The following is a 13,564-nucleotide window of genomic DNA, read 5'->3' as shown; positions in this document are numbered from 1 at the left end:
TCAGGAAAGCGATTCCGCTCCCTGAAGGCCAACACAGAGAGACTGAGGAGGAGCTTCTTCCCGCAGGCAATACGGTTTCTCAATCACAATCACACGTCCACACAGTACTGACCCACACATATGGTTTTTACACCACACTGGACATTCTGGACATTTGTTTACACTATTGGCCACTGCACAACTACACCTGGTGGTCATCAAATCACATCAAATCACTCCATCACAAGTCACTTTAAATAAATCACTTTAAGCATATTTGCACTGCATAAGTCACTTTTAATATGTGGATTGCACAACCATGGACGTTACTATTCTTTTATTACCATTTATTCGGCTGCTCTTATTGTTTTACATTTTTTCATATATTCTCCATATATTTTCTATATTGTGTATTTCTGTGTACAGGTATTTTATTTTTAACTTTTATTTGTATATTTTTATTTTATTCTTCCCCAGTTAAACTTACCCTTTATTTTAATTTTCATATTTATTTTCTATTCCTATTCCTATTCTTTTATTCTTAGGTCACGAGCAGTTGTCTAAGCATTTCACTGCATATCGTACTGTGTATGACGATTTAATGTTAAGCAGCGTTTTAACTCCAGCCTACCAGAGACTAGAATCGGCGCCACACTAGCCAATTAGAAACTGGAGGCGGGCAGAATCGGACTGTCTGTTTGACTCTATTTGGCTCCCCAGTCCTTCGCTACTAGTTTGAATTAATAGCTGGAAGCTGCATCATTGCGTGCGTTAGTTCGTATCGTTATTATTTTATTTTCATAAGGTAAATTTCATGTTTTTTTTAAGGTAGTTTAAGATTAACTACATAGTCTAAACTATAAAATGTATTGTCTAACGTGTAAGTGCTAAATCTTATGTACTTTGCTTCTGGTATAATGGCTCCGTAGCTCTCGGACTGTTTTTAGTCTCTGTGTAACAGAATCAACACACCAGGTTTAAACTAATACTGTAACTGTATACTCTAATACTAATGTCTGTCAGGAACTAACCCGAGGAGACCAGAAGACGTAGCTTTAGCGGTTAGCCCTTTGTAGCGTGAATGGTAAACCCAAACGCGGAGTGACACGAATAGGCAGGATAATCACGCGATTTGATCTAAGGACTCTCACGAATAGGGAGCAAGGGAGAGACACAAATCTAACCCGTGTCCTATAAACACACACTCAATCTGGAAGTAAACCCAAGAGGGTGAGTACTCACGGTTCGGCGAAACGGTCCGAGGCGACATGGGCGAACTCAAATGACTGAGCTGAGTGTAGTGGTTTGTTTACCCTTTTTATACTTCCTGGTTCGCGACCGCATTACTTCCGGGTCCTAGTGCCGGTCGCGGACTGAGTGTGCATGACAGTACCCCCTGTCCAGGACCGGCTCCAGGCGGTCCTGAGGTGGAGGATACCCGAGGACGGTAGTCCCGTATAAGTTCAGGATCGAGAATAAACCGAGCCGGAATCCACGACTGCTCCTCGGGGCCGTAACCTTTCCAATCGACCAGGTACTGGATCCCTCTACCCCGAGTGCGCGAATCGAGGATCCGGCGTACGGTGTAGGCGGGACCACCGTCGATGATCCGGGGAGGAGGAGCTGGGGGGGGTGGGTGGAGTCATCGGTGATGTGATGAAAGGTTTGAGTTGGGAGATGTGGAATACTGGGTGGGTTCGGAGCGCCGCAGGCAGCTGGAGCCGGTAGGTGACTGGGTTTATCCGAAGAGAGATGCGGTAGGGGTTGATGAATACCGGATAATTTCTTGTGGAGAGCCATAGTTTGTCACCTACGTGGTACAATCGTCCCGGAGGGTGTCAGCGGCGATGTTGGGTGGTGTAACGGATGTTGGCTTGGTGGATGGCCCGATTGGCGAGGTTCCACAACCGCCGTCTGACCGTTTGTCTGGGGATGGTATCCAGAAGATAGACTGCAGGTGGAGTCGATCAGACGGCAGAAAGCCTTCCAGAACCTGGCAGTGAACTAGGGCCCTCTGTCCGGGACGATGTCCATGCAGGCGGACTACGTGCTCTAATATCAGCACAGCTGTCTTTTTGGCTGATGGGAGTCCGGCGAGGGCCATCAGGTGCACGGCCTTCGAGAACCGATTAACAATGGTCATGATGGTGTCTTTTCCTTCGGAGGCCGGCAGGCCCGTGATAAAGTCGACAACAATGTGCGTCCAGGGTCGGCGAGGGACGGGGAGAGGTTGGAGTTCACTGGAGGAAGGTTGGTTGGTGTCCTTTGCCCTGGCGCACACCGGGCATGCCTGAACGAACTCCCGGACGTCCTTCACGATGGATGGCCACCAGAAGTCGCGTTGGAGGAACTGCAGTGTGCATCGTATGCCCGGGTGTCCCGAGTTGGGGGAGGAGTGACCCCACTGGAGTACTTCTGATCTCATGTTGGTGGGCACATAGAGTCGTCCAGGCGAACCCTCGTTTCCAGATCCAATTGTAGTGGTGCCATGATCTTTAATGGTGGCAGGACAGGGGGCCGTCAGTTTCATGCTGGCGAGAAAGGGCATCTGCTTTGGTATTTTTAGACCGCGGGCGGTAAGAGAGATGGAAATTGTAGTGTTCAAAAAATAATGCCCACCGCGCCTGTCTAGGGTTTAATTGCTTGAGGTTTCGGATGGTGATTAGATTTTGATGGTCCGTCCAGATGATAAATGGGTCCCTGGCGCCCTGGAGCCAGTGACGCCATTCCTTCAAAGCCCACTTTGCGGTCCCCTACCCCGTATCGCTGCTGAGTGGGATTGAATTTTTTGGAGAAGAAACTACAGGGGTGTAGTTTCTGATCTGGACCTCGTTGAGAGAGAACAGTTTCAGCGCCCACATCTGAAGCGTCCACCTCTACAACGAATGGTTTACTGGCGTCCAGGTGGAGGAGGATAGGAGTGGTGGTAAAAAGGGAGCAGACCTTCTTGAAGGCAGAGACGGCGGTCTGGTTAAGTCGGAAAGGGTGAGATGATGGGCAAGTCAGGGCGGTCAGGGGCGCGGCAACTGTACTGTAGTCCCGGATAAATCGACGATAGAAATTCGCAAACCCGAGAAACCGCCCTGGGGCGAGATTATGAAACCCAGGAACGTGGTGGAGCGCTCGTGAAAGGCGCACTTCTCCAACTTACAGTACAGCTGGTGGGCAAGTAATCTCTTTAAAACCGCCCTGACGTGCTGGATGTGTTCATCAATAGAACGGGAGTATAAGAGTATGTCATCCAGGTAAACGAATGCCCACCGGCCTAGCATGTCGGATGGTACCATGGCGGAGAGCGTTGGTCACATATTCCTCCATCGCCTGCATCTTTGTGGATGACAGTGAGTAGAGGTGGCCTCGGGGTGGGACAGTTCCCGGCTGAAGATCTATTGCTAGGTCGTACGGTCTGTGAGGAGGAAGATGAGTAGCCCGTCTCTTGCAGAAGACCTCCGCCAGGTCCCTATAGGCGGCGGGGATGGCGTTGACGTCGACATGGGGGGCCTCGGACTCCCTAGAGCACGTCCCAGCCGCACAGTTTGGTACAGGTAGGTACGTAGGCACAGTTCGGTACAGGTCACGCCCCACTGTAGAATCCGGTTTTGCCTCCAGGAGATCAGGGGGTCGTGTTGGATGAGCCACGGATAACCTAGGATGATTGGAGGAGAGGAGATGGAGGTGACATAAAAGTTTATCTGTTCCTGATGTCTATCGATGATGAGGGTGATGGGATGAGTTTGGGTGGTGATGGGACTGGTGGAGAGGGGCCGACCGTCGACAGCGGTAATCCGAACCGGCTGGGATAACACCTCTAATTTTACCCCCAATTTTTTGGCATAAGAAATGTCAATGAAGTTACCTGCTGCACCGGAATCGATAAACGCAGTACTCCTAACTTGTTTGTGGCCAAAATGGAGGTGTACTTGAACCGTGAGATGGGAGGAATCGGTCGAAGTGGAGGAGAGTTGGATATGACCCGGTGAGTGGTCCTCCCGCCTCACCGGGTCTGGGCGTTTCCCAGCCGAATTGGGCAGATAGCTCGGTGGAGTCCTTCCTTAAATCGTCGCTCCCGTTCTTCAGCGGTCAAGGAGGCGCGTCCTAGTTGCATAGGTTCCCCGGCTCCTGTGTTAACCACGGCGGGAGGTGGAGATCCGGCAGGTCCAGTGGTAGTAGGAGTGAAAGTAGGTCGGGCGTCGTGAACCGGGGCGTGGGTAAAGAAGGTGGCGAAGACGTGGAAGGCAGCAGGGTCCGAGGGGATGGCTTCGGGCGCGAGAGCATGCGTTGGTCTATCCGGAGGGCCAATTGGATGAGACCCTCCAGGGTCGCGGGTCCGGCTAGTTCGTCCTTAATGCGAGAAGCCAGTCCCTCGTAGTAGGTCATCCGGAGGGCGGCATCTCCCCAGGTGGTCTGGATGGCGAGGGTTCGAAAATCCGCAGTGTAGCGACTCACGGACGACCCTTCCTGCCGTAAGTGATAAAGTTTGGTATCGGTTTCCAGCTCACCGGCAGGATGTTCAAAAGTGAGCTGTAGTTGGTGTGAGAATTAATTATAGGAGTGCGCTGTGTCTTAGTCGGAGCGCGATACCGCCGTGGCCCACTCAGCTGCCTGCCCAGTTAGCAATGAGACGAGAAGAGCAATCGGTGGAGTACTTGGTGGAATTGAACTCAAACACCAGATCTAGCGCTGTCAAAAACACACTACATTTCCCGCCCGTGCCATCCCATTTTCTGGAAGCGAGAAAAAAACATCAGAAGGAGGGGGGGGGCTGATGCGGCGCCGCGGCCTCCGCGACTGGGGGGGGGCGTTCTCTCGCCGAAGCTCCGCCACCTTGCGGCGTAAGGCCGCGACGTCTTGGACGCTCCGGCGCAGAGTAGCAAGCTCTCCGGTTAGCTGGTCAATTAGCTCGCCGTGCTGATCCACCACATCGCAGAGGCGCGCGTGACCCGCTGGGTTCACCGCGGGAGGCTCAGTCATTCTGTCAGGAACTAACCCGAGGAGACCAGAAGACGTGTAGCCCTTTGTAGCGTGAATGGTAAACCCAAACGCGGAGTGACACAAATAGGCAGGATAATCACGCGATTTGATCTAATGACTCTCACGAATGGGGAGCAAGGGAAAGACACAAATCCAACCCGCGTCCTATAAACACACACTCAATCTGAAAGTGACCCCAAGAGGGTGAGTACTCACGGTTTGGCGAAACAGTCCGAGGCGAAATGGGCGAACTTAAATGACTGAGCGGAGTGTAGTGGTTTGTTTACCCTTTTTATACTTCCTGGTTCGCGACCGCATTACTTCCGGGTCCTAGTGCAGGTCGCGGACTGAGTGTGCATGACAATGTCTGTCTGTGTCCACACAACAGTTTACATTTTAGTTTGTGTGTTTGGGTGAGATATCTGACATTTTTCGTTTGTTTGTTTGTTTGTTTGTTTGTTTGTTTGTGCAATACAAAATTATACAAATAAAATCTTTTGAAATCATGAATAAAATCTGTTGCATAATAAATGATGTAATGTGTTTCAAAAACATGTTAAAGTGTAGAAAATGCATTCAGTAAATGGTCCTACACTAATGATCCAAATGTTAGTGTACTTGTAACACATTATTATAATACATTAGTAAAGAAGACTGTGTGTACTGTATGATATAATAAAGTATATTTGTATTAAATGTACTTTTTTGGTAATTGGAATGGGCCAGAAGTATAACAGCATGCTACTGCTGCAATAAGAATATATTCATGGTATATTACGGGTGTATTTGTAACACAGTAAAAACTTACTGTAATGTACTTAAAATAAATTAAATATATACTTAATTTCATGAATTACTGTCAGGTTTGTACATTATGTACTTGTCTGCTCGTGACCTAAACCTGAACTCAGCTGAACCTGCTCAACCCAACGCCATGTTCATGGGTCAACCTGCACATCACTTGCACTTTTTTTTAGACTTTTTTTTAGTTTTTACATCCAATTACAGTCTTCAGTAGAATGTGTCATACTTAGCAACTGGGTCAGCCCCGCCTCCTCACCTTCCTTAGCTCAGAGTTGCTCTGAGATTTGGCCTTAATCACTCTTAAGCTAGGACTCCTGGGTAGAAGTTTTTAAGCTTTTTAAGTTAGGAGCTATCTGAGAGGATTCTTATAGGCTTTCTGAACACGGCACCAGACTAAAATCGAGCTGATAAATAAGTGTTAATATCTAAAACACTTCCTCTCTCTAAAGTGAACCTGATGGAATAAAGTTGTGACTCAGAGCTCTTACTGTTCTGCAGTTTGTTAGCAAGATCTGTGTGCTTCATGTTCTTTAGGACGTGCAGTGTGATCTTCAGCGCTCCCTCTCTGACACTGTGCAGACCCTCCTCATCCTCCACCTCCCTCCCAGAGCATGCTGGGTAATCTGGACTCAGGAGCTTCCTAAACCTCTTCAGCTCATTTTTTATCAGAGTGATGACTTTGTGTTCTAGCTCCTGGTTAAAAACACACAGTAACCGGTCTAAACATTATAGTCTTACACACTGAGAGGTACTTTAAATGTTATGAATAGTTGAAAAGACTACAGTAACTCTACAAAAAGATTTTATCTGAGTACATTAAGTCACATCAATAAATCTCTAAATCAATAAATCAACCTCCTCACACACAAGTAAAAGAAATTAAAAAGACACACACCTTGAATATGGACTCTAACTGAAATCTCTTGACGTTTGATTTCCTCTTTTCTGGTCTATGAACGAAAAAAACACATCATGTAATCAAGTATTTATTCACAGCACAGAGTCTCCAGCTCAGGGACTGCAGGCTGAACTGAACTCTTAAAGCAGTTTTCCTCACTGCCAGTCTGAGAGCTGCAGCACTGCACACTTTAGTGTTTTACTGCTTCAACACCTGATAAAGCTCATGAAGGGCTTCAGAATGAGACGAGTGAGTTTGATCAGGTGGAACACTGCTGTACAACACCTCACTGTACTGACCTCACATCAGGAGAGCTGTCTCTGAAGTGTAGTGGAGGTCCCATTGACCTGTCACTCTTCATGGACACACAGCTGGGTTCTGCTGAGTCTGATCTCTTTCCCTCCATCATTCTAGAATTACAACAGAAATATGAGTAAGTTATAAAGTAATAATTTACATAATTAATACTCTGCTGTTTCAGCACCGTTAAACAATGTGTTCATCATTAAACACCAATAATTTCATCTGTTTAATTCAGCTACAGTCTGCACACTTATGCAAACAGAACACACACTTCACACCTCAGTAATCACACTGATGTCAGGAGTCCCAATCACAGCTAACTGACTCAGCTGAGTCTTAAAGCCTGTAGAGTCACTGACTCAGAGCTCTGCTGCTCTTATGCTACACATTACACAGTCCTTTTACTCTTCTCTCAGTCAATGATTTCTCTAAACTGTTCTCAGATCAGATCAGTGATATATTCACTGCTATTAAACACCTTAAACCAAAGTGTAGTTCCTCTGTTAACTAGTGAGTGTTTAGAGATACAGATCTGTTCCCATGAGACGGTGTGTGTTTATTGCTGGTGAATGTAAAAGTCACTCACCTCTCGTCTTTCTTTAAGTCCTGTTTTCCAGACACACTCATGTTGGAGGTCATGTCTCCTTCTCCAGATTACAGCAGGACACACGTTTACTTCACTCCAACATCGGTGTGTTAAATCAAACCCCTGTATCAGCACAGAGTTCACTTACAGGAAATAGTCACAGGATCAAGTCCTAAAACCCTCTGTGTAGATTAAAACTTCAGTAAAGAATAATAAATAAACTCTTTTGCATCTAGTCGTAGTGTGTTAATAAATTACAGCTTTAGATTTAATGACTAACTGTGTGTTTTTCTCCTGAAACTTTTTACAGCCATTGACTTTCACTTTCACTACCTGGTTTATTCTGCAGTGGGGGAGGGGCAGTGTGACGCAGACAGGTAATAAACACACCTGCACACAGATTTTTAGTCACAGACACATTGTGCTGATTTTTCATTTTCTTTTTTAAGTATTTACGGAGTGACTGGATTTTGCCATGGAGGTGGTACAGTAATGTAGTGGCGTATTGAAAGTGGCGTCTAAACACATGTAGAGGAGGCTGATTTAGGTTTCCAAACAGTGTGTGTACTTGTGAGGGTTGGCACCCTGTCCAGGGAGAACCTGCAATCAAACCCACATATAGAAGGAGCAGAATAAAGAGGGAGCTGCTCACATATTACAGTGTTGCAAATGAAAACAGTCCTGATGTTTATGGAGCAGAAGTTTGCTAAGTGTGCACTTGGAGAAGGAAAACTGCTCTCCCTTTATGAACAGAGAAGTACAGGTAGTCCCCTACTTACAAATTAGTTCCATTCCAGGAGCATGTTTTTAAATCAGATTTGTTCGTAAGTGAGTCTTATACGAAAACATACAATATAAGCATATTAATCCAATCGAATAAATCTGTCCCCTTTGCCAACACTGCCATCATGTGGCCGATAACTGCAACTAAGGAAATGAATCTCACAGTGAAATGTTGTCTTTGCCCCTTTAATCTTGACAAGGGGAATCCATGACGGCATTTTGTTTCAGAGCGAATTTCCCCATAAGAAATAATGGAAACTCTAATGATTTGTTGCACAACCCGAAAATATTTATATAAAAATTATTAATAGAAAATAGAAATCACTGGAGACGGAGACAAGGAGGAGGGTTATTGTCAAGATTAGGAACAGATTGCAGGAGAACTAGTTCATGCTTTTATCATCTCTAGGTTGGACTACTGTAACGCCCTACTGTCTGGTTGTTCAACTAGGTGCATGAACAAATATCAGTTAGTCCCAAATGCAGCAGCGAGAGTCGTCAATAGAACCAGAAGATACGAGCACATCACACCTACCTTATCCCTACATCCACCCCTACATCTTACCCTCTCACTTCATTGGCTCCCTGTAAAATTTCACATTAATTTTAAAATATGCTATTGATGTATAAAGCATTAAATGGTCTCGCACCTCAGTATCTGAGTGAACTGCTAATGTCTTATGATCTGCCACGACTACTTCGACTAAATGATGCAGGCTGCTTGTCAGTATAGCGTATTATGAGGGGATTATAAGCAGGGGGCGGAGATTTTTCTTAGAAAGCTCCACAGTTATGCAGTAGTCTTCCAATTAATGTTCAGGACTCAGACACAGTCTCAGTCTTTAGGCCTAGGCTAAAAAACTGCTTGGCTATTTATTTATCCAAGCATTTTTGTAAATAGATTAGCCTTAGGTAAAGGAGCAGATCTGGGGGACTCATGGACGTAGAGTATTATGGTGAACTGGTATGTTTAGATGCTGTCCTCCCCACTCTCATTGATCACTCAGGTTTGTTGACGGTGGAGTGATTGGTTCGTGTTTCCTTCTGGCTCTTCCTTTTAGTTATGATGTCATAGTTAGTCCTGCTTGAGTCCCTGCTTGCTCTCTCTCTACACTTAATATACATTCACCTTATACATTATGTGAATGTGACCAGACTGTTATCTGTCTTTCTTCTATTCTGCTCTCTCCTTTTCTCTCTCTCTCTTGCTCTGTCCCTGTCTTACTATACATGTTGTTCCTTGGCTGCCAGTGATCCAGACCCCTTCTGTCTCTGGACCTGTCTGACTTCTGCTGGTGTCCCGCTTCTGGTTGGAGATCTCATCACATGGATCACAGACCACACAGCTCAGGAGCGACAGTGTGGTCTGTCTGGGATGTGCATGTTGACTGATGATGGTTCCACTTTACCATGAAGACGATCCTGTCCTCGGCTGATGCAGACAGCTGTTCTCTGAGGACTCGTGACTGCAGTAACTCAATAATTCAGGACTGGAATTTCCTACAGTCTACCCAAGACTTCAGTAACAAACTGGACTCTGTATTAACTTAAACACATCCCCTGTTATACTGAACTTCCAGCCTCCTAACACACAGTATGATGCAGATCAATCCCTGCTATCCGTTATCACCCAGATGAGGATGGGTTCCCTGTTCAGTCTGATTCCTCTTAAGGTTCTTCCTATTACCATCTCAGGGAGTTTTTCCTTGCCACTGTCACCGTCACCCTTGTCTTGCTCATCAGGAACAATCTCATTATTATCTAAACACATTTTTTTCTCACTCTTACACACTTCCCTAAACTTTCTTTTCATTTTGTGAAGCTGCTTTGAGACAATGACCAGCGTGATATGAATAAAATTCAATTTATTTAAATTAAATCCGTGCCAGTGTAAAGAGCCAGAGAGTTGTCCATAAAGGCATTTGAGAAAACACCTGAAGTTTGTGATGAAATAATTCGGCCATGTTGAGCAGCGAGAGTCAACATGCTGGGTGAAGAATAACACACACACACACACACACACACACACACACTCCTTTGCTCCAGCGTGATGAACAATGCCGGGTCTCAGAACATGTTGATAAATTTGAAAAAGAGATTTTAAGTGTTTTTTAATGAAAGAATTATTTAATCGTGTCATTGAAGAGGAACATTAAAGTCTTTATTCTATGAAAACATGCTGTGTGGAATTACTCCACACGCCAATCAAATGGGTTTAATGACGAATCATGTGTTTTGTATTTCGCTTTATTAATTTAAAGAAAGCAGGGATGAAGTGGAAATTCAGAAACTGAGCTCCATCTGAATGAGCACTACATGTCCATCTTCTCCTACGTCCCTCGCTCTTCCAGTACGCTCGTCAGGACTTCTAGTCCATCACTGAGCCCCACTAAAAGCCCCGCAGCCGATTTAGTTTTGACTCACAAACGCAGCACTGGGCGTTACTCATTATAAGACTGTCTTTCTTCTGTCTTTAAACTGTACACGTCTCTGTAACTGGGTTTAGACTGATGGTCCCTGAACTATCCAACCAGTATGAGGATGTGTTTCCTGAAACAGACTTCTGGAAGCTGCTACTGTTAAATGTTTTGGTGTGAATTATACATACTAAAAACTAGGCATTAGTTTGTTTCTGTATTTTTTGTTTCATGAAGGAGAGGTACAGCAGGCCTGGTGATTCTACTGAGAGACACCACTGACCTCTAGTGGCCAGGTTGTGACTTATTTATTCTATTATATTACCTAAGATTTTTTAGTATTTCTTGTTTAATATAATGTCTCTAATGAATAAATAGGCTGGTCTGACTTTACTTTTTGAGCCCACCTAACTGATTGACTCATTTTAGTCAATTTATTTAATTTCATACTACATTAATCTTCTGAATCTTAATTGTCTACTATTTTATTTTTATTTATTTTATTCTCATTTTTTTTTTGACTGCTGTTTTTCGTTTCTTACATTTTATGTTAAATGTAAAGTGTTCTTTACATTAAAGAACTTTATTTATTATTATTATTATTATTATTTTTATTATTATCCACCACAGGATAAATTCTGTGTACAGGCTTTTTCAGTGGTTTTATACACTTGAATAATTCTTTCTTTCATTCATTCATTTCTTTATTCATATTCTATACAGGAGTCTATTCTAGAACCGCCAGCCACAAAGGGGGTGTCAAATTATTGGGGAAAAATCAGATGCTTTATGCAAGGATTAATACATAAAATATAGTTTCCTTTCAAAGGCTACACTACACAAATGCTGCGTAAAAAAAGGCAATGGGAACATCTTGTCATGTTGCCGGTTGTGAAGCATGTGTGTACCAAACACGCCAAATTTTTGGCTTTTATAACCTCGGTCAGGTGACGTCATCTGATAGGACGCACCTGCAGGTTATAAATAGAAGTGAACCGGAAACATTCCTCAGATTCTTATCTTCACCTAGTTGTGAGCGTGTTGTGTCTAACCAGCAAAAATAAGTGTTTAACTCACCGATAATGGCAGAGTTTAAACGAGATGTCCCTCCGTGTGTATAATTCATATCGGAGGGCGATCTCTACACTTTACTGCTTTAGATTAAGTGCTACGCGCGCGCCTCGCATTCCGAGCCGCCGCGCATTCCTGGGGCTTAAACTCGTGCATCCGGCAGAGCAGTGAGAGACGGATTTAAAACTCCTTTCTTTTGCGTTTTCATCAGATCAGGGAATTCCTCTGTCTGCTCTTAAGCGCACCCTGGCACTTCTTGTGAATGGGCAAGGATAAACATTCTCTCTTGCTTCCGCGGAGATGGTAATAGCCTCTAAGCACTTAAAAATAAATAAATAAAAACATAGACGGCAGGTTCTGTCGGGTGGCCGGGGGGCGGAGCCTCAACGACGCTCTCTCCCCTTTTCTTAGCAATCTCCATATGAGTTAACCCTTTCATGGAGTAAGCTGTATTCATCCCGTGTTTCCTGCCATCAACTTATTTATTTATTTAAATATAGTTGAGGTAGAAATTATTGTAGAGTGTATTGTATTGCAGTGTATTGTAGAACTCTACCTCATATAAATTATGAGGTAGAGTTATATAATGACACCCAGATAGAAGAGACGCTTCCAGGCTATCTCTCTTCTGGGACATCATCCTTCCTGAAAAGCTATTACTTCCTTTCAAGCTGTGTAGACTTTTTATCTTCCCTGGAGGGAAAAGCTTTTCAGGCAGCAGGTCAAGTTGGTTCTCCATTGCACACCATGGCGGTTTTGCATGCCTACCAGGCTGACCTGCTGAGAGACTTGAGTACTGGCGGGGCTCTGCAAGGTGAGGCGTATTGGACTTACGCTGGGCCACAGACTTGTCTCTTCGTGCAACAAATTAGAACGGCTTGTGCTATCGGCCGTTTAATGGCTGCTATGGTCTCCGCGGAGAGCCACATGTGGTTGAATCTCAGGGGCACCAAGGAGAAGGATCGTGTATTCCTCCTCAATGCCCCATCTCGCCTCCCGGCCTACTTGGCGATGTCGTTAACTCGGTCGCCACTAGGTTCATGAGGCGAAGTTATATAACAAGCCTTTGGGAAATTCCTTCCCCGCCTTGCTCAAGAGTCGGGACTGTCGGCCACCCAGTCTCGACCGGGTCTGACTGTTGCGAGGCGTGAAACACACAAGGAGAGTGTTTTTGAGCTGGGCATCCCCTCGCAAGATTGGGGTGCGTCACGCAATCCGCCTTAAAAGAGGTCAGACTGGCATATTGTCTTCACAAAGAAGCCCTGAGGTTCATGTGCCTAGGACCGTGGGGGGTGGCCCCCCAATGGGGAGAGGCACGCAGAATTCCTTTTAAAGAATGAGGTGTTCTCCCTGGCACCCCCAGGAGGTTGGTGTTCTTGCTCCGCCACCACTGGTGTTTCGGGCAACTCCAGTCTCCAATAAAATGTTAGTTCTTCGTGTTTTTTCCTGCCATGTTTCAGGATCCCGAACATCTAACATCCCCCCCGTTAAACCAAACCGCTGAGCTTTGCCCCTTTCTGAGAAACTGGCAGCGTGGAAGCTACTGCCAAGTATATCTCCTTGGGTACTAAGCACTGTACAGAGAAACTACAGGATTCAGTTCTCACATCACCCTCCGCGTTTCAATGGCGTGGTCTCCACTTCCATGAAACCGGAAAGTGCAAGAGGAACAGGGGGCTGCGTCAAATTTTTTAGATTTTGCGGGCTTTACCGCTATCTAAAAATAAATCAATGGAAATATTGCCACAACAC

The 13,564-nt window shown here is 45.2% G+C and overlaps 2 protein-coding genes across 3 annotated transcripts in view; both read right to left on the bottom strand.

Annotated features, from left to right (window-relative positions):
- Nucleotides 1-13,564, bottom strand: part of LOC128542750 (NLR family CARD domain-containing protein 3-like) — a 98,807-nt gene that overhangs the window by 30,642 nt on the left and 54,601 nt on the right. The gene's annotated exons all lie outside the window — the stretch shown is intronic.
- On the bottom strand, nt 5,949-7,881 carry LOC128542751 (uncharacterized). Of its 2 annotated transcripts, XM_053512730.1 has the most exons (5): nt 7,822-7,881; nt 7,542-7,664; nt 6,952-7,062; nt 6,650-6,704; nt 5,949-6,447 (listed from the first exon to the last, which is right to left on the bottom strand). In XM_053512730.1, exons 2-5 carry the CDS (start codon nt 7,592-7,594, stop codon nt 6,148-6,150), a joined length of 519 nt encoding a protein of 172 aa, XP_053368705.1. In that variant the 5' UTR covers nt 7,595-7,664; nt 7,822-7,881; the 3' UTR covers nt 5,949-6,147. The 2 variants fall into 2 exon arrangements, with proteins under 2 accessions (XP_053368705.1, XP_053368704.1); XM_053512729.1 differs by lacking the exon at nt 7,822-7,881 and having other exon boundaries at nt 7,542-7,785.

The sequence above is a fragment of the Clarias gariepinus genome, chromosome 15 (assembly GCF_024256425.1).
Source record: "Clarias gariepinus isolate MV-2021 ecotype Netherlands chromosome 15, CGAR_prim_01v2, whole genome shotgun sequence".
Taxonomy (NCBI): Eukaryota; Metazoa; Chordata; class Actinopteri; order Siluriformes; family Clariidae; genus Clarias; species Clarias gariepinus.
Note: the sequence above shows the minus strand (reverse complement) of the source record. Positions and strands in the feature narration are given on the sequence as shown.

Coding starts and splice junctions, on each gene's coding strand:
- LOC128542751 (XM_053512730.1), bottom strand. CDS start 7,594: ATGACCTCCAACATGAGTGTGTCTGGAAAACAGGACTTAAAGAAAGAC. Junction 7,063..7,541: donor GACTTAAAGAAAGACGAGAG/GTGAGTGACTTT, acceptor TTGTAATTCTAG/AATGATGGAGGGAAAGAGAT. Junction 6,448..6,649: donor AGTTAGAGTCCATATTCAAG/GTGTGTGTCTTT, acceptor GTTTTTAACCAG/GAGCTAGAACACAAAGTCAT.